A 25,008-nucleotide genomic window follows, 5' to 3' on the forward strand; every position below is an offset into this window, starting at 1 on the left:
TGTCTATCCTTTCTGTAGACGTTGTACTCCCCAAATTCCAGTTCTGCATCCCTTATATCTGTGTGACACCACGTCTCTGATATCCCAACAATATCTGCCTTTGATGTTTTGAGCAATACCTCAAATTCATCGAATTTATTTACCAAACTCCTAGCATTGGTGTACACGCAAGTATACATGCACCTGTTTCTATTCTTAGCTACCCTAACACAACCTATGTGTTTACTTGTACCACAATGACTCCCAGCAGTCTCTGAAATATCCTGCATCTTGTTTTTCAGACTTCTGCTCATTCCAATAGAAGCATTGCAAGAATCACTTTCACCTCTGCCAGTGGCTACTGTTAATCTATTAGTCTTTGTATTCCCCCCCCCCCAACACTGCCTCGATAGCATCAGCAAATATTCTTGCACCCTTTCTATTTAAGTGTATCTCATTCCTGTAGAAGCAGTGTCTCCTGTTAACAAGTACAGTCCAGACTGAAAAAAATTCTACCCCTTGAGCCTTGCACAATCTTTCCAGGGTCGAATTGATCGACAAGGCTCTCATCATATACTCCCTCCTATCGTGTCTGGGCAGAATTGCAGACACTTTCAAATTCAACCCTAATTCACGGCTTTTTTTCAACAGTGACTTGTACTTGTTAAGTAATTCTGCCAGTCTCCTACTCTTGATATCATTAGTGCCAACGTGTACAACTATATCACCTTTTGTGCCATTAAAAGATGATATCTGCTGCGTGTCATCAACCTTTGCCCCTGGCAGACATACCCTGGTCCTATTCCACCTATCCTTTTTACAATGCATGTTCCCCGTTTCCCTTACAATAGAGTCATCAACAACTACTAATTGTTGGTTTAGTTAAAAGTGATTTTTGTGTTGTGCTTATTTGACATAAATTTATATTAAACTAATACGTAGCTTAGTTATATAGCGAAATTTTCAACTTCTGAGGTTTTGGAACGAATTACCAGAAATTTTTACGTAAGTTGGAGTGCCTGTACTCGTGTCACCTTTTGATCCCCCTTTATGAATTAGGGATACATTCACACATCTCCAATCCAAAGAGATCTCCCCTGAATCCAAGGATGCTCTCTTATTTATGGCTAAGAATTTACTCATCTTCTCTACTGCCTCCCTTAATATGATTGGATAGATCCCATCTGCTCCAGGTGCCTTTTTTATTTTCAGCTTTAACAATTCCACTTTGCTTTCAGTTATCACAAAGTCATTCAACTCCCCATTGGAGTTTGATTAAATTTTGGCAACCCCTCCCCTAAAGAATTCCACAAGTGTGAATGTAAATGCAAAATACCTATAAAATTTGTCAGCAGTCCTGAGCAGTATCATCAACAGTCAACTCATTAACTTCAAGTGGCCTAATATGATTCAATCCCTTCCTTGTGCTGTTAATATAAGCATTGATTGAGCAATTTGTTGAGTGACATTAGATAATTACTCTTATACAGCTAGTGAATGAGATGGTGCAGTTGACTGTAATGAACTAATTTTCTCATGAGGCTTTTCACTACAGACGAAATATTGTTCAACCTCTTCCATAGATATTGTTATCATCTCTTACTAACATCCTTGAAAAACTGAAGCTTTCAGGATAGTGACAACATTAACATATTAATACTCAGTTGAAATATTCAAAATTATTTATTTATTTATTTATATGAATGATTCAAATAGAGGTTGTCTGTTGAGCCATTCCTGGCTTTGTTCTCATTATGGTATGTTCATAGTGTTTTGTTTATTGAATAGTTTCTTTGTTTTTTTTTTTTTTTTTTTTATCATAGTGGTAAAGACTATGAGACTGATCCAGAAGTTTTAAAGCGAAGGCAAAAGCAAATTGATTATGGCAAAAATACCGTGGGTTATCAAAGATATGTTGCTGAAATACCAAAGTAAGTTTAAGTGTATCTTTAACTTTAGTGTTATTTACCCAATTATGAATTGTGTTGTATATCTTATAGTAATAAAAAACTTAAATGATTGTTTAACTTCAATGGGCATGTTCTATAAATAGAATTTAACCTTGTCACTGCTGTAAAACCCTACAGTCATGTCTCTCCCTTAACATGCTTTTAACCCACCTACCATTTCACCCACAGTTTCTGCAATAGCTCTAAGATGACTCACTTCCCATTCTGTTGTGCATTATATCATAGACATATCATTCTTCTCTTTCTTGGTGATTTTCTTTTACCTCTCTCTCTCTCTCTCTCTCTCTGCATCGCAGTGTAAATAATTTTTTTTTTTTTTTTTTTGCCGGGTGCATTATAAGTCGCAGACTTCCTTGCACCTTATGGCTAATAATAATAATAATTTCAAATAGATGGCATTGGGTCCTCCGTAACCGAGTGGTCAGAAGCGGGAGTGCAGTAGCACACGACTCTGAGTCGACCGGGGTTCAAGCCCCAGACTGCTGAATACGGTCGATCTGCCAACCCGCACTGAACCAGCGTGGCAGATTATGGTCCATTTCCCTCAGCATGAATTGTTGAGGAGGCTTCCATTCTGCAGTGTGTTGATAATGGCTGCACTTTACCCTTTTATGGGATTTTATCCTGCAGTTATGTGACTGTCTAATAGATAGACTGCTCAATTGAACATCTCTTTTTATGTTTCATTATATTTTAGAGAGACTTGTACGATTACATAATAATTATATTTGATAAGAAAAAAATGCTGATAATAAAAGAAGAAATTTAAAATTTATAAATATCTTTATATTCCTAACTACAATAATCGTATTACTGTTGTGTTCTTATAAATTAGTACATTGAAAAATTCTTGAAATAATAATGATATTAGTCTAGCTGGAGAGTTCTTCAAAAAACCTGTTGCACGTGGTTTACTGCCTTTTTGGTTTATATTTATCATAGTAGTCAAATAAAACATTTTACTATGTGTCAGTGTGCTCTTTGAGATGCGACTTGCAGTTCTTTCTGAGTATTGTATCTCATAGTTTCTTCAAGTAAGTGGCCTGGGAAGTTCATAAATTGCAGTGCAAGGTGAAATGTGAAATTAAAAAATCATTTGCTTGATTGAATACCACTATATTTTCACTTTTTAGTTGACATTGATGACCATAACAAGTTGCAATAAAACTTATGTATTACACACCTAAACTTGCTTTTGCACATTGCTCGGGTAGTCAAAAACCCAATTCTTGGAATAGATGAAAATGAAAAGGGCAACTTAGCTTTATGACCACCTACATTGGATTAGCGGCCAGTTTATAACCTTGTCCTTCCAGGAACAGGGGCGATATAATAGTGCATTGGAATTCTGCTTGTTGCATTGCCCTATTTACAAATTGTCTTGTATTCACTGAACCATAAAAATTTTTTGTGACTTCTAAGAACTTTGTATGCATTTCAGGACTTCTAAGAACGTATGTAGATCACTTCATCATTTTAAAGTAAAATCAGTTAGAAATGAACCCTTCCTCTGGAAACTTCTTTTTTTTTTTTTTTATGAAAACCCCAAACACGAGAGGTATTAGAACCTATAGTACTTAGTACCGTGCATCATGGGTTGGCGGTTGAGAAGACGAAAGAAGATATTTGTTGACATTGGACTTGAACTTCCGTAGACTGTAATTTTCAGGAAATACGTATGAAGGAAGGTTGTTCCAGAAAACAGCAGTTGAATGAATAAACGAGGATGATGAAAAGTTGGTTCTACTAACATGTCTACTAATAAAAGAAAGTCTCTCTCGATTTGCAAAAAAGTTCAATTATTCGCGAGTTAGAATGTGGTGCAAAAAATGTTGAGGTGTGTATCCTCTTCAAGTGTATCGACATTGTGGAAGAATAAAGATGTTTACATATTGGCACTGGAAAAGAACATAACCGGGGGGGGGGGGATAAAAAAATAAATTCAGAAAGTGCGAGGTTACAAACGTTGATGAGGCATTGCTTCAATGGTTCCCTACACAAAGACGTGCTGGATTTTCAATCATTTTCTAGATGGTCTGATCTTAAAAGCTCAAGTGGAAAAATTTGCTAAATAATTTGGACATGATGATTTTGTATGTGACAACAGTTGGCTGGATCGATTTATAATAAACTGACATAATGTCGTTTATGCAAAAATTAGTGGAGAATCTCGATCTGCAGATCCAATAATGGCAAATGAATGGATTGACTGTGTTTGGGCAGAAATCAGGAAAGATTTCAATGACAAAGACATCTACAACACCTACAAAACAGGACTTTTTTATAATTTTACACCTGACAATACATTTAAATTCAAAGGGGGAAAATGTTGTTAGTAGAAAAAAATCAAAGGCTCACTTGACAATGCTCATATGCGCAAATATGACAGGAACTGATAAAAAAAAACCTGTTTGTTATCAGAAAATCGTTAAAACCTCGGTGTTTCAAAAACGTAAGGAAACTTCCTGTGGATTACACTGCAAACTAGAAAGCTTGGATGACTTCGGATATTTTTCTCGCAATACGTAAATGATTGGAATAAGAGCTATTCTAAAAGAAGAAAATATTTTATTGTTAGTTGATAATGCGTAAGGTTTAATGGAAAACTAGATAGCAAGTATAGTAGTATCAATTAATCAGTAAGGTTTATTAGTCTTATTAAATTTCATTGTAAATTGAATTGTACTTTTTTAACTAAATAAATATAGCGACCTAGTTATTACAAACGTAACATCATAAATTAATACATATAAGTTGAAGGGGATAAGAAAGTCATATAACGTAACTTGGCGATAATATTCGATACCGAAATACATATATATATATATATATATAGTGTTATAACTGCATTGGGATGTAGGTTTAGGGTTATATTTTGTATTGGAATTTTATTGAACTTGAATAGAAATCATGACTCAGACCAGAGCAGCAAAGCAAATGGTTCAAACTAGTGGAAGTACTGTGGCTCAGGGGAGAACTGAGGGGGGCAGTTGTCCTCTGAATCACAGTCTATTGAAATGCACTCCTTGTTTGATGTTTGTGGAGCAATCAGGAATGGGACATGATATTGCCAAGGGGAATGTCTTTGTGTGTGCGCGCGATGTAAGGAGTGCGAGGAAATCAGGTGCCAACTTGGCATTGTTATGTGCTTATATGAGAGCTTGAAGGACAGGGTGGTTGCCCTCAAAGGATTTAAATTGAGGGGCCCATCAAGCTCTCAGCTGCCCACATCAATGCCAGAGCTTGCACTGTGGGTTGGTCACTCACACACTAGCAAGGCTTTTGTGGATTTATTGGATGATTGTTTTCTACGGCAGCATGTTCGGGAGGCAACTAGAGGGAGTAATACTCTTGATCTGATTATCAGTATTGATTCTTCGTGCATCACGAATCTGCAGATAAAGGAATCACTAGGTGGTAGTGATCACAGTGTGCTGAAGTGGGATTTACTCAAAGAGATAACTACCATCAAGGGTAAACGGGAGGGTTTTTGCTTTCGTAAAGGTGACTGCAGTGGTCTGAGACAGTATTTAAATTCTATATGGTGGAACCAATTGATGAAGGAAGGGGATGAATCAGATTGGTCCACTTGATATCGATGGTTCAACTGTTGATGATCCTGCTCAGGTAGCTAACAAACTAAATGAATATTTTGCATTCACATTCACACATGAGGAGTTATTCAGGGAGGGGAATGCCAGAGGTGTATTCAACTCTGGCAGTAAGCTAGATAATCTTGTAATAACTGAGAGTAAAGTGGAGGAGAAATTGTTGAAGATAAACACAAGAAAGGCACCTGGGGTGGATGGAATCTATCCGGTTATATTAAATGAGGCGGCAAAGGAAGTAAGCAAACCCTTCGCCATAATTATGAGAGCTTCCGTGGACTGGAGATGTGCAATTGTGACCCTAATCCACAAAGGAGAATCAAAGGGGAGACAGGTAATTACAGACCTGTTAGTTTAATTTCTAATCCAGGAAAATTAATGGAGGCACTGGTTAAAGAAGTATTGCAGGATCATCTAGACAAGGCTTCAGTTATAAGTCAGATACACCGTAGGCTTGTTAAGGGGACGCCTTGTCTGACTGATTTGATTGGATACTATGATGTAGTCACAAAGGAACTGGATGCAAAGAATAAGTTTGATATCATATATTTGGATCTTAGAATACTGTTGCACATGGAAGACTGCTGCACAAATTGCAGTGTGGCATTGGAGGCAAATTTCTGACATGGATAAAGGGATGGTTGAGTCGGAGAAGACAGTGGTAATCAATGGACATTGCTCTTCATGGACTAATGTTATTAGTGGAGTCCCTCAGGGTTCAGTGTTGGGGCCATCGTTGTTTTCTGTATTTATAAATGATATTGATGATGGTATATCAGGCTTAATGTCCAAGTTTGCAGACGATACGAAGGTAGCTAGGATTGTTAATGACACTAATGACAGTACACTGCTGCAACAGGATCTAGAAAAGTTGAGCAGATGGGCTTGAGAGGTGCCAAATGAAGTTTAACATTGACAAATGTAAAGTATTACATATGGGAAGCAGTAATCCCACAGTAACGTATCAACTCTGTGGTACCACACTGACAGTGGTAGAGAATGAAAAGGACCTGGGGGTAATTGTGCAGGCAGATATGAAGTTTTCTGAGAAGTACAGATGGTCCGCAAGAGTAGCTCGTGGTGTCTTGTCAATGATATATACAGGAATTTTTCTTGCAGTGATAAAGAGGTGATTATCCCCTTGTATAAGGCAATGGTCAGGCTACACCTTGAGTACTGTATACAGGTCTGGAGGCCTCATTTTAGAAAGGATGCAGAGCTATTGGAATGAGTACAGAGCAGGGCAACAAGATTAGTGAATGGAACAAAGGGTTGCTGTTAAGAAGAAAGGATCAAGTTTTGCAAATTACAGTGTCTGGGGACTAGACACCTATGAGGTGATCTGATTGGGGTGCATAAAGCTCTAAATGGTTTGAGCATGCTCAATGCGGATGGGATTCTTTCTCATGTTCATAATAATCGCCTGAGAGGGCATAAATTCAAATGGAGGAAAGACGGTTGTAGGATAGATGTGCGAAAGTTTGCCTTTAGCCAGCGGGTGGTTAATTTGTGGAACAAAATTCCATCTGTCGTTGTAGAAATTGATAGCTTAAATAGATTCAAGGCAGAACTTGACAAACCTTTGGAGCGAATGGATGGGCGTAACAAGGGTGGGTTTTTTTTTTGTTTTTTTTTTTTTTTTTTTTGGCTGATGCTATATAAGCTGGCTTTCTTGCATCATGTGCCTTTGCTAATGCTAATAACTGTAATGCACATCACCAAATTCAAAATTTGTCCAACATTAAGCTGGTGCTTCTTACTCCCAATGCAACATCAATTTTACAACCAATGGACATATGTGTAATCAAGAGTTTGAAAAGATTTTATAAAAGATTTCTAGTTCTACATCTGATCACTCAAAGATAACAGAAACTTAGTCTGTGTCGATATTGGATGTTATAAATTTATTGAATGATGCATGGAACAACATTACTTCGACAGCCGTATCAAATTGCTTAAAGAAATAAAAATTAAATTCAAATGAAATTTTAGTCGTAAATGAAGATGATGGAAATGGAGAAAACAACTTACCATTATCCAAATGGTTGCTTCATAACAACATTGTAGGTTTTAATACAGATGTTGTCGATGAATTTGTACGAGTCAGTGACAGCTTCTTAACTAGTAGTCTTCCTGTGGAGAGTGACATTGTAGATGTTGTACTCAACAAAGACGATGATGATGACAAGTGAAAGTGAATCAAAATCAGTGCCGACAATCTCACAAGCTCAAGGTGCAATGGACACATTAGTCGATTATTTTTTGAAGGAATTGAGGCAAGTAATGAGACTTTTAACGCGTTGTGTGTTTTAAGGGAAAACTTAAGAAATATCAAAGTGAAATCTTTAAAACAAACATCAATTTTAAGATTCGTAAATAAAGACTAATTAAAATCGTGTTTATTATTAAATAGTATTGTTTTTAATTACAGAGAAATGTTTAGTATTAAGTGTATAGTTTATACAAGCATATTAATACAAATAATATGTAGGTATATACTTATATTATTTTTTCTCTCTAATAGTTCTTTTGTTTTTTGACTATCTTTTTATCACGTTATTGAGAATTTAAAAAAAAAATAGGTAGATTTAAATCACCACTGATATAAAGTGTTCGTTGTCTAATGGCCCCAGGGGTTCCCCCATCTCTGCTATCACTGATATAGTGAGTAATGGTTTTAACAAGGAAATTTTGCCAGTCCCTTGATGCTCGTTATAACTAAGTTTGACTGTAACAGCAAAGCATAATATGTAACTTGATGATTCCCTCCCCCCCCTTGATGCTGGATAAGCTTGCATTCTTGCATCATTTGCCACTGCTAACTTGATAGCTTAAGGCAGGATTTCCGAAAGTGTGGTCCGTGAAAAGAAAATGCCGGTCTGCGAACAATTATTTGAAATATACCTACATAAAATTAAGAAAATTTCCTTTCCTGAAATATGTCAATTTTATGTAAACTTTTGATAATAAACAAAGAAATGAATTACCTATCTTTTATTTATATTTACTGATGTTAATGAATACCTAATTGCATTATTACTGGTATGTTGAATGTCCTAATGGTAGTGTCATTATTTCCTGAACCTACGAGTATAATTATTGAAAATACATTAATTTATAGCTATAGGTGGGCCGCAAAAAAAAAAAATCTGCTAACACCAGTCCGTGCTTGAAAAAGTTGGGGAAACCCTGGTTTAAGGTAAAACTTCAATGTGAATGCACCAGTGCTTTTTTTTTTGTAAAAAAAAAAAATAAGTGCCGGTACTCATTCTTTGCTATCAGGAAAAATTGAAAATTAAAAGGATATGACAAGTACTGTAAAAAATTATTTTCTGATATTGTTACTTTAATAGTAACATAGTAGTAGTAGTAGTGGTGGCATGTGATGCAAGAAAGCAAGTGTATGAGCTTATGCAGCATCAGCCAAAAAAAAAAAAAAAAAAAATCACACCATTCCCTCCAAATGCCTGTCCAGTTCCTCCTTAAATTTATTTAACCTGTCAACTTCCACAATGACAGATGGAAGTTTGTTCCAGCAATTAAACACCCGCTGGCTAAAGGCAAATTTCTGCACATCTATTCTACATCTGTCTTTTCTTAATTTGAATTTGTGCATCTTTAACCAGTGACTCCATTATTTTACCTGGAACAGAAGTTAAACTAACTGGTCTATAATTACTCGTGTCACCCTTCGCATATTTTGAGAATAAGAACAACAAATTAAGTGTATTAACACACAGTTTAATAGGCATAAATTTATTATTCAAGTATATAACAAAAATAAGTAAAATGTGAGTAAAATAAGTAATAAGTAAAAATAGTTTCATAATAAAGTTTTTGTAGAATATTCCAAATTTTTATTATTAAGTCTCATCCGACACACTATGCCAACTTCTTTTCTTACTGTCTGTGTCTGTTTTTCTGCTGTTTCCGAATAAGTCACGAATCGACATATTTTGCTGGATCAAAGCGGGTCAGCAGTGGGCCAACAATTTTAAGAAATTGTTTTTTGTCACCAGCGAAGCTCTGTTTGGGCTGACGATCAGATTCATTTGTGAAATTCCTCATTCACATTCACTCAATAAAATTGGTATTGTGCTCAGTGCATCCATCAAATGCTTCAGTTCTTCCGAAACCATATTTTCAATTAGCTATTCCCGAAATCCACGAATTGTATCTCTTTCATTTAACAGTAACCTGATTGACAATTTTTTTTTCACCAAGTGCCAACGTTTCATGTTTAGAAGTGTTTAATACTGTCATTGTCCTCATTTTCCTTCTCTCGTCATCGATAATTGTCACTGGTTCTTTGAACTAGTTGTTAAATTTGATTTTTTTTTTTTTTTTTTTTTGAAACTGTCCAAAATTTTGGTGTCATTTGAATATTCAGGTACCGTGACCATGTAAAAAGAGATGAAAAAATTTACCAGAAAATGTGGATAGTGCACTTCCGCAAAACAACAGATGATCGGGGTAAAAGAAAATTGCTCTCCTAATATTCACAGTGCTGTCCAACCCATGGCCCGTGCTGAGAGTGAACTCGAACAGCATTTTAAATTTTATTAATTATCAAAAAAAGTTTCCTCATTAAATGTTTTGTTCTGTAAATGTAATTGTGTATGTACTTAATAAAATTTTCGAATATTTTCAATTTTACTTTTACATGTAACAAGATATGGAAAATGTAACACACTATTTCAGGGGTGGCGAACCTTTTTTAAGGGTGTGTGCCAAAATTGGCTAAATCTTTTAAAAAACTATCCTCTCGTTTCGGAATACAAAATTATGCATTTGGTGTTATGAAAAAGTTGTGCGTATGACCTGCACACTACTATTTCAGAACACAAAATGCATAATGCTTTATTATCATTCTTAATAAAAGAAAATCTTTCACTCCAAGACTTTTGAAATTCTCTGCTGCTACTCCTCTTCATTTGAATGTTTTTGTTTCTTTGCTGGTAGAACTGATACCCTAAACAATCTGTAAAGGACAAATAGCAATTAAAATAATTATGAGAATTTACGGGAATTAATGAAGAATAAGCTCCAATCTTCACGCCATATACAAACTGTAATTGATAATGAAGGAGGCTACACTAAATGTGGATAATGTATCTCGCATAACTTCACCAATAACTTATGTTTTGAATAAATTTGTGAAATATGCGAATTGTTTTCTTAATTTCATTTCACAATTCATCAGTACATCCCACCACACAGACTTCAAACAAATCACTGTATGAATTAAAAAGTGTAAAGTATATTGAGTTCAAACGGCACCAGGGAGTCCCTCCATCTCTGCGTTGCTTTCATTGTGGATGTAACAGTTCACTGTAAAAGGCCAGATTTAAGTGTATGAATTTTGTAAGTGTAGTGTTATGTATCGTTGTTCATCTGGCCATTTAACCGCTATACTCCTGCTGGGGCCCAACGTTGCCCACACTTGGCCTCGTGGAGGCAGATCAGGTACACAGTAGTTTGGAATTTTTTTTACTCTGACAGGCCCATTTCAGTGACTAGGGCCTATGTAAAAAAATGGAGGGGGGGGAACACTAGAAGTAGGAAAACCGAAAGTTGTTTTTTATAATCTCGGTTCAAATTTAGGTGTTTTTAATTTTAGTCAACTGTGTGTGGGTCTTGCACATTGCAAAATAGATTGGGGGGGGGTCTGAAGACTGGTGGGAAAAGGTGGAAGTATGGTGAAGACTGTTTCTCCCCCCCCCCCACAGGGGATATGGAATAAAAGTGATTAGGGCTAATGTGCCCTGTTCAGATCGCCAAATGGTGTTTAGCAGCAGAGCTTCAGTTTGGTGGTCTCAGTCCAATCCCAGCAGGAATCTGGCCAGTTGTGGGTTGATTTGTGGGATGAAATCCCGTCCAATATTTAGTGTTCCCTTTCCTAATCTGGATAATTTCTGGGACGGTCCAGTCTAAATTTGGCCTATGGATAGCATTGAGTGTTTGTCTCCTGAAAAAACAATTGTAGGGCGAACTCGTGAGCATTCTGTATTCCTTATCGGTGTCAAGAAGGTTTGCTCTTGGTTAACTGAGAAGTATCAGATCTTTGTTATGAGTGGGCAACGTAGGTCGTCATAGTGGTCACATTGGTGCATTAGGTGGTTCCACGTCTCTTCCTCCCCACAGATGCACAGTGGGCTATCTACCAGAATTTCTTTAGAATTTCTCCTTTGGTGAAGTTTACCTACCTATTCTGCCATGTCTGCTGCAGGTGTTGCATTAGTCTGGTTTTTTTCTATTTTGTAGCCGTTTGCAGGGTTGACAATGAATCCTACTGCATGAAGTTTGAAAGTTTTTTGGGACACTGAATTCCACGTGCTCAAAAAAATTTGTACGCATACCTTTCCCACCAGTCTTTGTCTGAAGACTGGTGGGAAAAGGTGGAAGTATGGTGAAGACTGTTTCTCCCCCCCCCCACAGGGGATATGGAATAAAAGTGATTAGGGCTAATGTGCCCTGTTCAGATCGCCAAATGGTGTTTAGCAGCAGAGCTTCAGTTTGGTGGTCTCAGTCCAATCCCAGCAGGAATCTGGCCAGTTGTGGGTTGATTTGTGGGATGAAATCCCGTCCAATATTTAGTGTTCCCTTTCCTAATCTGGATAATTTCTGGGACGGTCCAGTCTAAATTTGGCCTATGGATAGCATTGAGTGTTTGTCTCCTGAAAAAACAATTGTAGGGCGAACTCGTGAGCATTCTGTATTCCTTATCGGTGTCAAGAAGGTTTGCTCTTGGTTAACTGAGAAGTATCAGATCTTTGTTATGAGTGGGCAACGTAGGTCGTCATAGTGGTCACATTGGTGCATTAGGTGGTTCCACGTCTCTTCCTCCCCACAGATGCACAGTGGGCTATCTACCAGAATTTCTTTAGAATTTCTCCTTTGGTGAAGTTTACCTACCTATTCTGCCATGTCTGCTGCAGGTGTTGCATTAGTCTGGTTTTTTTCTATTTTGTAGCCGTTTGCAGGGTTGACAATGAATCCTACTGCATGAAGTTTGAAAGTTTTTTGGGACACTGAATTCCACGTGCTCAAAAAAATTTGTACGCATACCATGGGTTCACAACCCCTGCACTAATTTTTCTCAAATCAATCAGTGCGGCTTGTCAAAGAAATCTAACTTTGAATTTTTTTGAATATGAACCCTGTACGGGAAATACCCGACTACACATACGGAGAAGTTGCACTGGTCAACAGTGAGCAGATCAAGAGGTATTTCCGAAGTCGACAACAGGCTCTGGTCAACCTTCTTCTGCAGTGGTGTCCAACGTTGACCAGAGCCCGTTGTTGGCATCGGGAATACCTCTTGATCTGCTCACTGTTGACCAGTGTGACTTCTCCATATGTGTAGTCGGGTATTTTTTTACCAGTACCACTAAGTTGTAAATTGATAATCCCATTAGCTCTCTTAATTCATTCAGCAGCACAAATTGCCTGACGGCCAGAAATGCGAACAGTGCATACCAAGTTAAGTCTATCCTAATCCGTTCGTTATATGAAAATTTTCTATGCTCAACGGAAACTACTTTAAATGCAACATCCAGGGGGAATTTTAAAAAAATTCTCTATAAAAGGAGTTTGTTAAACTGAGTAATTTAGAATTCTAAAATGGTTATAAAGTTTTATATAGAAAATATCTTAACAATAGACAGTGAAAAATGTAAACTTAGCTTAAATAGCTTTAAGCTTATTGAATAGTAGGTAAACATGTGAAAAAAATTTACAGAATATTACAAATTTCAAATTGTACTGCATCCAAATGTCACACGTCACTGCATTGTCAATTAATGGTAAACTGATTCATTTTCGTCGTTAATCAATTAAATTATATTTAAACGGAAATCATGACCCAGACTAGAGCTGAAAAGCAACTAGCACAAAGTAGTGAGAGTGCTATGGCTTGGAAGAACCAAAGGGGACAGTTCCCCTGTGAATCAGGGCATAACAAAATGTGCAGTCTTTGCAGACTTTTCTGAAAGACATGTTACAGCCGAGGGGGGGGGGATGTCTTTGTATGTGTTTGGTGTAGAGAGTGTGAAGAAATTAAGTGACAACTCGGTGTTCTGATGGGCATTTATGAGAGCTTGAAGATTGAGGTGGATGCACTTGAAGGAATTAAAATGGAGGCCTATCAAGCTCTCGTCTACACAGCTCAACACTGGAGCTCACACTTGTGCATCCAGCAATGCAGCAGCAACCCCTAAGGCAGAATGCACTGGTGCCACAGGAGGTAGTTATTGTCAGGGAAACAAGAAATATATTGTGTAAGAAGGGTAGGTGGAATAGTACCAGGGTATGTCTGCCACGGTGCAAAAGTAGATGACATTGTAGAAAAACTACAATATTTTAAGGATACAAAATGTGATATTGCTGTACATGTTGGCACTAATGGTATTAAGAGTAGGAGGTCTGAGCACTTGATTAAGGACAGTGCTATGTTAGAAAAAAATTGCAAGTTTTGATTGAATTTGAAAGTGTCTACAATTCTGCCCAGACATGATAGGAAGGAATATATAAAGGGTACTAGGAAAGTTTTGCAATATGACGCAACAATGAATCACAGGAAGCTGCTTGTTGCTGCATGTTGAGACATGTTCATACGTGCATTGTAGCCGCGCCAAGTCGATGGGCTCAGTTATTCATTAGTAGTGAGAGTGTAAACTGCTTGCGATGGTATAGTGGTCACGAAATGAGATAAGGACAGTTTTGTGGTATAATTTCGTGCGTGGTTTAACCATAGACCAGTGCTTAGAAGAAATGACTCTTGCACTAGATGATGATTGTCCACATCGTACAACGATATTCGGGTGGTATAGAGAATTCCAAAGGGGAAATTTCACTTTGGAGGATTCTGAGAGGCCGGGAAGGCCACGAACGTCAGTTACAGAGGAAAACTTTACTGCTGTGAGGAAAATGCTTGACGAAAACAGGCGAGTGACCTACCAACAGATAGAGGATACTTTGGGCCTAAATGCACCAGCAATTTGTTCGATTCTGCAAGATCATTTGCACGTGAAGAAACTTTGATCTCTCTGGGTGCCGCATCAACTGACTGAAGAGCAGATGACACGATGTGTGACTTGGTGCCGGGAGATGTTAAAAAAGTTTGATAAGGGACAATCTCGGTATGTGAACAACATCGTGACAGGTGACGAGACTTGGCTGTACTATTACGATCTGCCGACCAAGGCTCAAAACAAAGTTTGGGTCTTTGATGATGACGACACACCCGTAATTGTCAGAAAATCCCGATCTGTAAAGAAGAAAATGATAGCTGTATTTTTCAAATTGAGTGGAATTGTGGAATGTGTCGTTTTGGACACGCAGAAGACAGTCACAGCTAAGTGGTATACTGAACAATGCCTGCCTAAAGTCATTGGATCTATGAAGAACCTGCGGCCAAAGTCAAGAATGGACACCTGGTACCTCCATCACGATAATGCTGCAGCTCACCGCGCCAAAGCCTGCACCGAATATTTGACCACGACAGGACTGAAACTTCTCGAGCACCCTCCCTACAGGCCAGACCTTGCTCCCTGCGACTTTGCACTGTGCCCGCATGTGAAAATGAAGCTAAAAGGGAGGCGGTTTTCCAGTGATGAGGACCTTCTACGGGCTTGGGACAACGAGTGTGCTTTACTCCCTAGTGAAACTTGGCAGAACTGGTTTAAAGATTGGTTTCGGAGGATGGAGAGGTGTATTGAATGTAGAGGAAATTACTTTGAAAAAATTAAATAAACAAAGCTTTATTGCAAAACTTTCCTAGTACCCTTTGTATGTTGAGAGCCTTGTTAGTCATTTCGTGGGAGAATAGGCAAAGCTCACTGGGCATAATTTTTCTCAGCAAGATCTGTGCTTGTTAACAGGAGAGACTCTTTTTTACATGGATAGGATACATTTAAACAGAAGGAGTGCAAGAATATTTGCTAATGCTATCAAGGCAGTGAGTGAGAGGTGGATCAGAAAACTGTTAGCTTGGGGAATACACAGACTAATAGATTAAATAGAGCTGCAGGCACCGGTGAAAGTCTTGCGTTGCTTCTATTAAAACATGCAACAGCCTGGAGAGCAGGGTGGGTGTTGAGGATTTCAAGCCCTGTTGCTCGTAACCATGGAACAAGTAAATATGTGGACAACGTTAGGGTGAGTAAAAAACAGAGGCATGCATTCTTGCATATACAGCCACTCCCTGTTTTATGGAAATTCGACTTTATGTAAGTTTATGCCGGCCGGTGCAAACTTAAAAAAAAATCATGGAAACGTATTTTGCATCCTATAGGAATAAATTGAGGTATTGTGAAAATATAATAACACATTGTTTTTTTTTTTTTTTTTGGTAATTCGTTCCAAGACCTCAGAAGTTGAAATTTTATTGTATATATAAGCTATATTTATCTCTCTAAAAGGTCATTTTCATAATGAAAATTGCACTATACTTTCACCATTATCATGTGTTCTGTTATAGTTATAAGAATCAATTTTGAATGCCTTTGTGATATTTTTCTAAAACCCATTTCTGGAGGTCACTAGCATAAAACAATTTGCACTTTCCTATTTATTTGGCTTTTCTGTTAGCACAATCTATTATAAACGGGTAGTTAACTCGATCTTATTGCATTTGCGATAATACCGATAACTGGAATTCTGTGGGTTTTTACGTTACAGTATTATGGTAAAATGAGTTGCCCTTCACTGAAATCTTCAATCATATAAAAAACATAAATAAAATTTTAGAATCTTCTCTTCATTCCTATTTACTTATTACAATGGTGAAGGGACCAACGGAAAGTGCAAATGCTGGCAGTGCTAGGAAACGACACAAATTTGATTTAGAAATGAAGAGGATTAATTAAGAAGTATGAAGCAGGACAAAGTTTGTCATCTATTGAATGGAATTAGGTCTCGCTGCTTCAACAATGAATACTATTTTAAGGGACAATGCACGTATATAAAAGAACATGTTAAAGGATCAACGTATTTCACACCAGGGCCAGTCCCCCCAACAGTGATCACCAAACAGCATTCAGGTGATATAGGCGCCTCCGTAGCCGGGTGGGCAGGAGCAGCAGTGCATAACACACGCTTCTTGATTAGACCGTGGTTTGAGCCCGTGACCACCAAATACGGAGGATGCGGAAAGGTCAGGGAATGACCACCCCGTATCCCGGAGCAATATGGCCTTAGTTGCTAATGCTCCTAAAAAACCAAATAACTAACATAACAATCAGGTGCTATATCGAAGATGGAAAAGCTATTAATAATATGAATGGAAAATCAGATTCAGAAGCAAATGCCCCCCTGAATCTAACGGCCATTCAAGCAAGAAGCATTTATGAAGATAACGATAAGTACGGCAAACCCAAAGACAAGTTTGTGGCAAGCACCAGGTGGTTTAATAGGTTCAAGCATTGTGCTGGTTTCCAAGACATCAAAGTATGCAGTCAAGTCGCCAATGCCGATTCTGCAGCTGCAGAGAAATTATCTCCACAGCCATCAACTTTCGCAGCTGTGTGCTTATTAGCTGGAGAGTTCTGGCAACGATGCTTGAAAGGTAAAACTTGCTGACATTATGCCTGTCTCCTTTCTCTTTTTGTAATTTTGAAATTTTTTTAATTTTGTACACTTTTGTAATTTTTCCTGCACATGAGATAAAAAAATTGAATAATTCTATTTACCTGTTTGTTGAACATTTCTTTTTTACTTCTATCAAATTCAGCACACATAGTTGCAAGTTCCGACTTACGTAGTATTCGCCTTGCTTATACAGTTCTGTGGAACACAACTCTTACGTTAATCGGGGAGTGGCTGTATACTAATGATAGGAGCATTATAAATAAATTTGATGAATTTGAAGTACTTATTAAGTCTTCATATGCAGACACTGTAGGGATAGGGAGACATGGTGTTACTCAGACATAAGTGATAATGAATTTGAATATGGGGAGTACAGTGTATACAGGAAGAATGGACAGAACAGGAGGGATTATACTCTTAGTTAAGATTCTTATTAAATCTAAGGTAGTGCATCCACTTAACACTGGTAATGACTCACAATGTTGTGTCAGTTAAGTGTGACTGTGATGAGTATACCAAATACTTATACAGAGAAATAGTGTGCCAGTAAACTAGAATGTTGTATAATGGGGAATTTTAACTTTCCAGATGTTAAGTGGAATTTATGGCTTGGTCACCAGCAACCTAGCAACACTTTTGTATACTTATTGGATGATTGTTTTCTACAGCAGTATGTTAGAGGGGCAACAAGAGAAAGCAGTACTCTTGATCTGGTTATCAATAGCATTTCTACATGAATTAAAAATATGCAGGTAAAAGAACCACAGGTTGGCAATTGTCAGAGTGTACTAATGTGGAATTTAATTAAAGACATAACTACTGTGAAAGGTAAAGTGAAAGGCCTTTGCTTTCTTAAGGGCGACTACTATGGTCTCAAACAGATTTTAAATGTATGCAGAGGAACCAACTGATGATATCACTTACAGCAAATTTTAAATGGAAAGCACTCAGAGGAAGTAATCATAGAAGCTGTTCATACCAACTAAGAAATACTGTTCAAGGCTTAGACCTAAATGGATGTCAGATGAACTGATAAGACTTGTGGAAGAGAAGAAAAATGCATGGTATGCATATGATAGAGAAGCTTATGATATATATATATGAAATATGAAAACGAAGAAGTGGAAGGGAAAAGAAAAAGAAAACGAAAAGAAGAAAAAAAAGAAGAAAAAAGAAAAACAGTACGTGTACCTGAATGCGCCCATCAGCAAAACAGGATACAGGCATATAAATAAGTATTACAAATCAAAGTAAAATGAAATAAAAGTAAATATAGATGGAGAAGTTATTAATCACAAAATGCCAGGCCTAGTTGGAAAAAAAAAATAAGAGAGAAAGAATGTTAAGAACCTAAAAAAAAAAAAAAATCATTAAGTAGAATTAAGGTTGAATTAATGCTGAATTAACAGGCTAATCATATGTACAAAAGCTGAAAGAAAAAGAGGGAAGGGTAATAGAGATAAAAATTATAAAATTAAATTCAAAAATAAAAATTAAAGAAAAATTTTTAAAATTGGTACATAGATCAGGTATTTCATCAGGGTACACCTGATCATGTACCAAACACTGTGTTTCTATGCAAACTCATGTTGATGGAGAAGCTATTAAAATGAAATAGATATGAAAAAAATAATTTATCTCCAGAAACATGAGTAAGGTAGCCCCAACGCAGTGTGTTTAGATTAATAAATTGAGTCGATAGTATGTAAAAATGCAAACACTGTGTGTTTAAGTTGAAAGTATGTAAATTAAAAGTATGTAAAAAAATTTTTTTTTAAATAAAATAATAATAAATAAATAATAAATAACAAGGTAGCGGTATAGAAAATGGAAGCAATGCAGGGTAAGGGAGGGAAAAGAGATTAAAAATATAGAGGCAAAGGTAGTAAGAATAAGAAAAGTGAGAATGTCCGAATCACCCTCGTATTACACTAATAGTTCAACTGACGGAAAAACGAAGAGCAGAAAGTAGAAAGATGTAAAGAGAAGGAAAAGAGTTTAAAGGATACTAGGCAAGCCGGGTGCGTAAGTACCCAACCTCATAGAGCGGGCCTTGTCTGTGAGAGTGTTAGTAGAAGTGTTAGTAGTAGTGTAAAATATACACTACAAGCTAGCGGTATTAATTTCCACTTCTTTATATCTTTCTACTTTCTGCTTTTCATTTTTCCATCCGTTGAACTATTAGTGTAATACGAGGGTGATTCGGACATTCTCACTTTTCTTATTCTTACTATCTTCGCCTCTATATTTTTAACTTCTTTTCCCTCCCTTACCTTGCATTGCTTCCTTTTTCTGTACCGCTACCTTGCCATTTATTATTTATTTATTTATTATTATTTTATTTTATTTATTTATTTTATTTATTTTTTTTTTTCATATCTATTTCATTTTAATAGCTTCTCCATCAACATGAGTTTGCATAGAAACACAGTGTTTGGTACATGATCAGGTGTAGCCCCATGATGAAATACATGATCTATGTACTAATTTTTATCTCTATTACCCCTGCCCTCTTTTTCTTTCAGCTTTTGTGCATATGATTAGCCTGTTAATTCGGCATTAATTCAACCTTAATCCTACTTAATGATTTTTTTTTTTTTTTTTTAGGTTCTTAACTTTCTTTCTCTCTTTTTTTTTTTTTTTTTTTTTTCAACTAGCCTGGCATTTTGTGATTAATAACTTCTCCATCTATATTTACTTTTATTTCATTTTACTTTCATTTGTAACACACACACATATATATATATATACACATACATATATATACATACACACACTGGTGTTCAAAGAAAGGGTATCACCCCTTAAAATTGTAATTGTTGTCCAAATAACGTAAGTATATGGCAATATTTCTTACAGATTGCATCAGATAAGATTGGCATGCTTAGGTGATGACATAATATTGCATCAACTGTTACTTTCAGCTATATAAGCACACTCTGCAAGAGTTGCAGTCATTCCTTGCTTGTGCCAGAATGACGAGTTACATGCAGTTGAAGCCACGAAGCAAGAGTGCTATTGTTGCTTTACGTGAGGAAGGATGTTCTTCCTGTCATATTGCTTATAGACTGTCTCGTAATCAGTCGGCAGTGAGTAATTCTTTCCAAACTCAAGAATACTGATTCTGCTGATTGGAAAAAAGGAACTGGATGCAAATGAGTCTCTACACCAAAACAGGACCATGTTTTGAAATTCTTATACCGTAAAAACCATAAAGTTTCTTCATCTGAGCTGAAAAGAGAATGGGAAGAACATCCAGGAGTGGTAGCAAGTGCAGTAAGAGTCAGAAGATGCCTCTTCAAAAATGGACTTGTAGCCCATCGTCCTAAGAAGCCCCTCCTCACACAAAAAATTAATTTGTGTGTAAGGAGCATGTCAAATGGACCCCCGAGCAGTGGAAGTCAGTTATTTTCTTGGATGAGAAGAAATTCAACCAGCATGGCTCTGATGGGAGACAAACAATTTGCTGTAGACATGTTGAAGAATACCATCAAGACTGTTTTTTTGTTGTTATTTGGTTTTTAGCAGCATTAGCAACTAAGGCCATATTGCTCCGGGGATATGCGGTGGTCATTCCCTGACCTTTCCGCATCCTCCATATTTGGTGGTCGTGGGCTCAAACCCCGGTCTAATTAAGAAGCGTGTGCTACGCATTGCTGCCCCTGCCCACGGAGACGCCATCAAGACTGTATGGTGTCTACAGTGAAATTCCCTACCAGCCAAATGGTATTGGGGGTGCATTTTGTATCGCGGGTTAGGTCGCCTGCAGTTTATAAAAGGTTCCACGAATGCCAATGGATGCCTGGCTATATTGGAAGGCAAATTGCTGCCAACCATTAAGAGACCATTTCAACCTGCCAAGTAACTGCATCTTTCAGGATGACTCTGCTCCTTGTCATCGGGCAAAAAGCATAAGTAGGCACTTCTGTAGTTACTTTAGCTTCATTTCTGCATTAGAGGTTAGACAATAATGTGTTTTACATTTGTTACAGGTGAAAAAATGGTTGGAAGAACGGTCCATTACAACTCTTAGATGTCCAGGAAACAGCCCGGACCTGAATCCTATAAAGAACTGTTGTCATTGTGTGGAATCTGCAGTTGCCAGAAAGAAACCATAATTCGTGTTTGGAACCACTAACTATCAATTGATCATCTTCAGAAATTGATCTTGTCAATGACTTGGCAGTGTGCTGCTGTCATCAGGGCCAGAGGTGGTTCAACTATTAGTTTGCACCTGGTGAACTTTTCATTTTGTTTTTCATTTAAAATGATAAACTGAAGCAAATTGAGGGCTTCTGATAACATTTCAGCCATAATTGTTGCGTTTTCCAAAACTGTTGTATAAAGGTTGCAAATGCTCATTTCGGAATATTTCGAGAGCACATGTCAAATAATACTTAGCTTTGCCTTAGCTATTAATAAATATCTTTTGTTTATATTTCTATTTGTAATGCTAGTCATTAATGTAACATTCCATCGCAAAACAGGGTTAGAAATGTGAAATTCCTAGGTTATTCCACTTTCTTTGAACACCGGTGTAAATTAGTCTGTAATCAAGTCACAAAGGAGTTAGGCTAGATAAGGTAGATTATGAGAAGTCGCTCGCAAAGAACAGCAGTGAAAACTTCTCTCCTTATGTTAACAGTAGAAGGAAAGGGTTGAATCACATTGGGCCACTTGATGTCAGTGCGTTAACTGTTGATGGCACTGCTCAGTTTGGTGATTAATTGAATAGGTATTTTACATCTGCATTCACGTATGAGCATGTCTTTAGGCAAGTAGACATCAGAAGTTCATCAAACTAATGGGGAGCTAAATGATTTTGTAATAACTGAAGGGAAAGTGGAGGAGAAATAGTTAAAGCTAAACATAAAAAGAGGTGTCTGGGATGGATCGAATCTATCTAATTATGTTAAGGAAGGCAGCAAAGGAGGTAAGCAAATCCTTAGCCATATATATGAGAGCATCCTTGGATTCGGGGGAAGTCTCTATAGATTGGAGATGTGCAAATACAGTTGAACGTCCCTATAACGAATTCAATAAATCCAGCAAAAAACTTTGTTATACAGAGAATCTTTTTTATTGGAAATTATCTAATTAGAAAAAGAAAATGAATATACATTTATTTTTAATGTATTTTATTTCAAAAACCTACTTATTTAAATTAAGTTTACACAATTTTCGCCAGTAAATATCGCAAATTAAAAAAAAAAAATCAGCAATTTTTTGTTTGCACAGTACAATTAAAAAATGTCTGATTCTCAAAGAAAACCTCACATATATTCAGAGCATCAAAAACATTGTCAGGAACATTTTCACAAAGCTCTAGTAGACTCAGGTGAACCGTTTTAAAAGCACAAATCATTTCTTCGCGAGTTGGCTTTTCTACTGGTTGTTCTGATGTGTTTTCAGCGTCATCATTAATTTCTTCGTGATCATGGTCGCGTCTAACACTGTTCAGCACTATTTCATCTTCATTTGGATGTTCTGATGTAGCCAGATTTTGATCTACATAAACATATCCATCCAGTGTTATATCATTTTCAATGTTTCTGGACGATTCTAATAATGTCAAAGTTTTTAAGCTGTGAAAGGAGCAGTTCATCTTTTTCATCCAGTTGTCGTTCGACTTTTGTATTCAATGCAAATTCTGCTTTCAAAAAACAATTTTGAATAGTGTATTCAGTGACATCGTTTGTCCAAACTTTTACCAGTTCAGAGATGCAATGTCTAAGGTTAATTGTAATCTCTAAGTTTCTATTTTTATGTAATGCATTGAAAATCTTCGTTATTCTCTTTTGATAATGAAATTTAAAATTTTTAATAATGCCTTATCCGTTGGCTGGAGTTCTGACATTATGTTTGGTGGTAAAAACAACACCTTCGCGTTTTTAAGTTTGGCAAAAATACTGACAGGATGTGCCAGACATTTGTCAGTAATCAAAACGATTTTTCTTTTGTTATACACTTGTCTAGTTTTAATATCCATTCTTTGAAAATATCACTTGTCGTGCATGCTTTTTGTGCCTCTAAAACAACTTGGGTTTTTTGCTTTTCCGATGACTAAAAGTCCTAATTTTTCACTTCCTGTCATATTGGCTCCAACTAGCACAGTGATACTTTCTTTGCTTTGTTTTCCTCCAAAACATATATCATCCTTAAAAGCAGGGGTTCTATTAGGTAAACATTTAAAGAATAAACCCATTTCATCAGCATTAAAAACATCCTTAGGTTCATATTCTTCTAAAATCTTCTTTAAGGTTCCTCCAACTGTTGCAATCTTCTTCACTTACATTAACACTTCTCCACAATTCTGTGGCACAGTCAGTCCTCGTATTGTTGTGTTCCTAGAAACCTTCGTGCAATGCAAAATCGTGCAATATAAACAACGGGCCCTATGGGAAAAATAGGGTTAGGTGCCGATCACCCCAGATTGAACACACATTTGTAACCAAAACATTACCAAACACAATAAATAATTGTAATAAAATACGTAAGTATTTTATTATGTAATAAAATATTGCTAATGCTTTTGCTTCTATCGTAAGCAAACTTGTTTTTTGTTTGATTTTCTATCCAAACAGATGACAGCCGTTCCATCTCTTCCAATTCTTTGTGTCTTAATCTAATGGATTTTAATTACACTTTGACTTGTTCTGCTATGAAAGTTGTTTTTATTTTCTCTGCATTCTTTGTAATTCTCGGCGTTGCCTCATTTAGGTCTGTAGCACGTGCAATATCACATGGTCTTCATTTCGCTGAAAGCGTTTCACAATTTCATATTTTTTCTCTATTGACAGAGGCGGACTGGCCATAAGCCTTACCGGAAACCCCGGTGTGTCAAGGCCTGTGTGATTTTGGCCATAAACCATAGTATGAGGCCACTATAAATTTTCCTGGGTAAGAATTTTTGACCCAGTCTGCCTCTGTTTATCCATACAGTGTATTGCTTTTCTTTTTCTCTCTGAATCTGCGGTGTCTTCACCAGGACGCTTCCTTTTCACACCTTTCAAGTATTTTACTCATTTTTATAAGATAAAGCACAATTACAAAACGAGAAGGCACTCTTGATACACATAAACAAAGCTGCACGCCTGTAGCAATTGAATAAACAATATTGTAAAGGCAGAGATACACTATTAACACCTCACATTTTACTAAAGCAAATTTCTAGGGGTTACTACCATAAAACAATTTCCAGTTGCGTTTCTGCTAGTGGAATCTGTTATAAACTGGTAGTAAACTCGATCCAGTTGCATTTGCAATAATACCGATAGCTGGAATATTACATTATTATGGTGAAATGTGTTTCCCCTTCACTGATATAAAAAACAAATACATTTTCAGAATCTTCTCTTCATTCCTATCGTGTTGCGTTTGGTTGGGGTGATTCCACGTTCAACTGCCATTTCTTGTAAACACAAAGGCGAATCGTGCATAAGTGAATTCGGTTCGTGTTATATAAGATATCATTCCCCTATTTATAAATCGTGTATGATCGAATGCATGTAGTGTAAACACGTGTTATATGAGGACTGACTGTACTTCTTAAATTTATCTAACCACCCAGTGCTTACATTAAATTCTGTATGTCCAAGGGACTGTGCAAATTTCAGAGCTTGTTGCTTAATTATTGGACCTGATATTGGTATATTCTTTTCATGTATCATTTTTACACCCATTTTAGAACAGCTTTATCAATGTCTTCATATATACACAACTTAATTCACTTCTTGTCTGCTCCTCCTTCAATTGCATTTAAAATTGATTCTTGATTTTTTAAATTCATAGATAAACTGCTTGCAAGTATGCTATATTTCTCCGCAATATCTTTTTTCTTAAAACCCTGTCAATATTGTGAA

The 25,008-nt window shown here is 36.8% G+C and overlaps 1 protein-coding gene across 1 annotated transcript in view; it reads left to right on the forward strand.

Annotated features, from left to right (window-relative positions):
* LOC150083234 (uncharacterized) overlaps positions 1-25,008 on the forward strand; it is a 480,979-nt gene that overhangs the window by 426,273 nt on the left and 29,698 nt on the right. Inside the window, exon 4 of the mRNA XM_090378445.1 lies at positions 1,803-1,910. Coding sequence (XP_090234571.1) covers positions 1,803-1,910 — 108 coding nt within the window. The remainder of the gene's footprint in view (positions 1-1,802; positions 1,911-25,008) is intronic.

This window comes from Mastigoproctus giganteus, chromosome 7 (genome assembly GCF_048544385.1).
Source record: "Mastigoproctus giganteus isolate SK-2022 chromosome 7, ASM4854438v1, whole genome shotgun sequence".
In the NCBI taxonomy this organism is placed as follows: Eukaryota; Metazoa; Arthropoda; class Arachnida; order Uropygi; family Thelyphonidae; genus Mastigoproctus; species Mastigoproctus giganteus.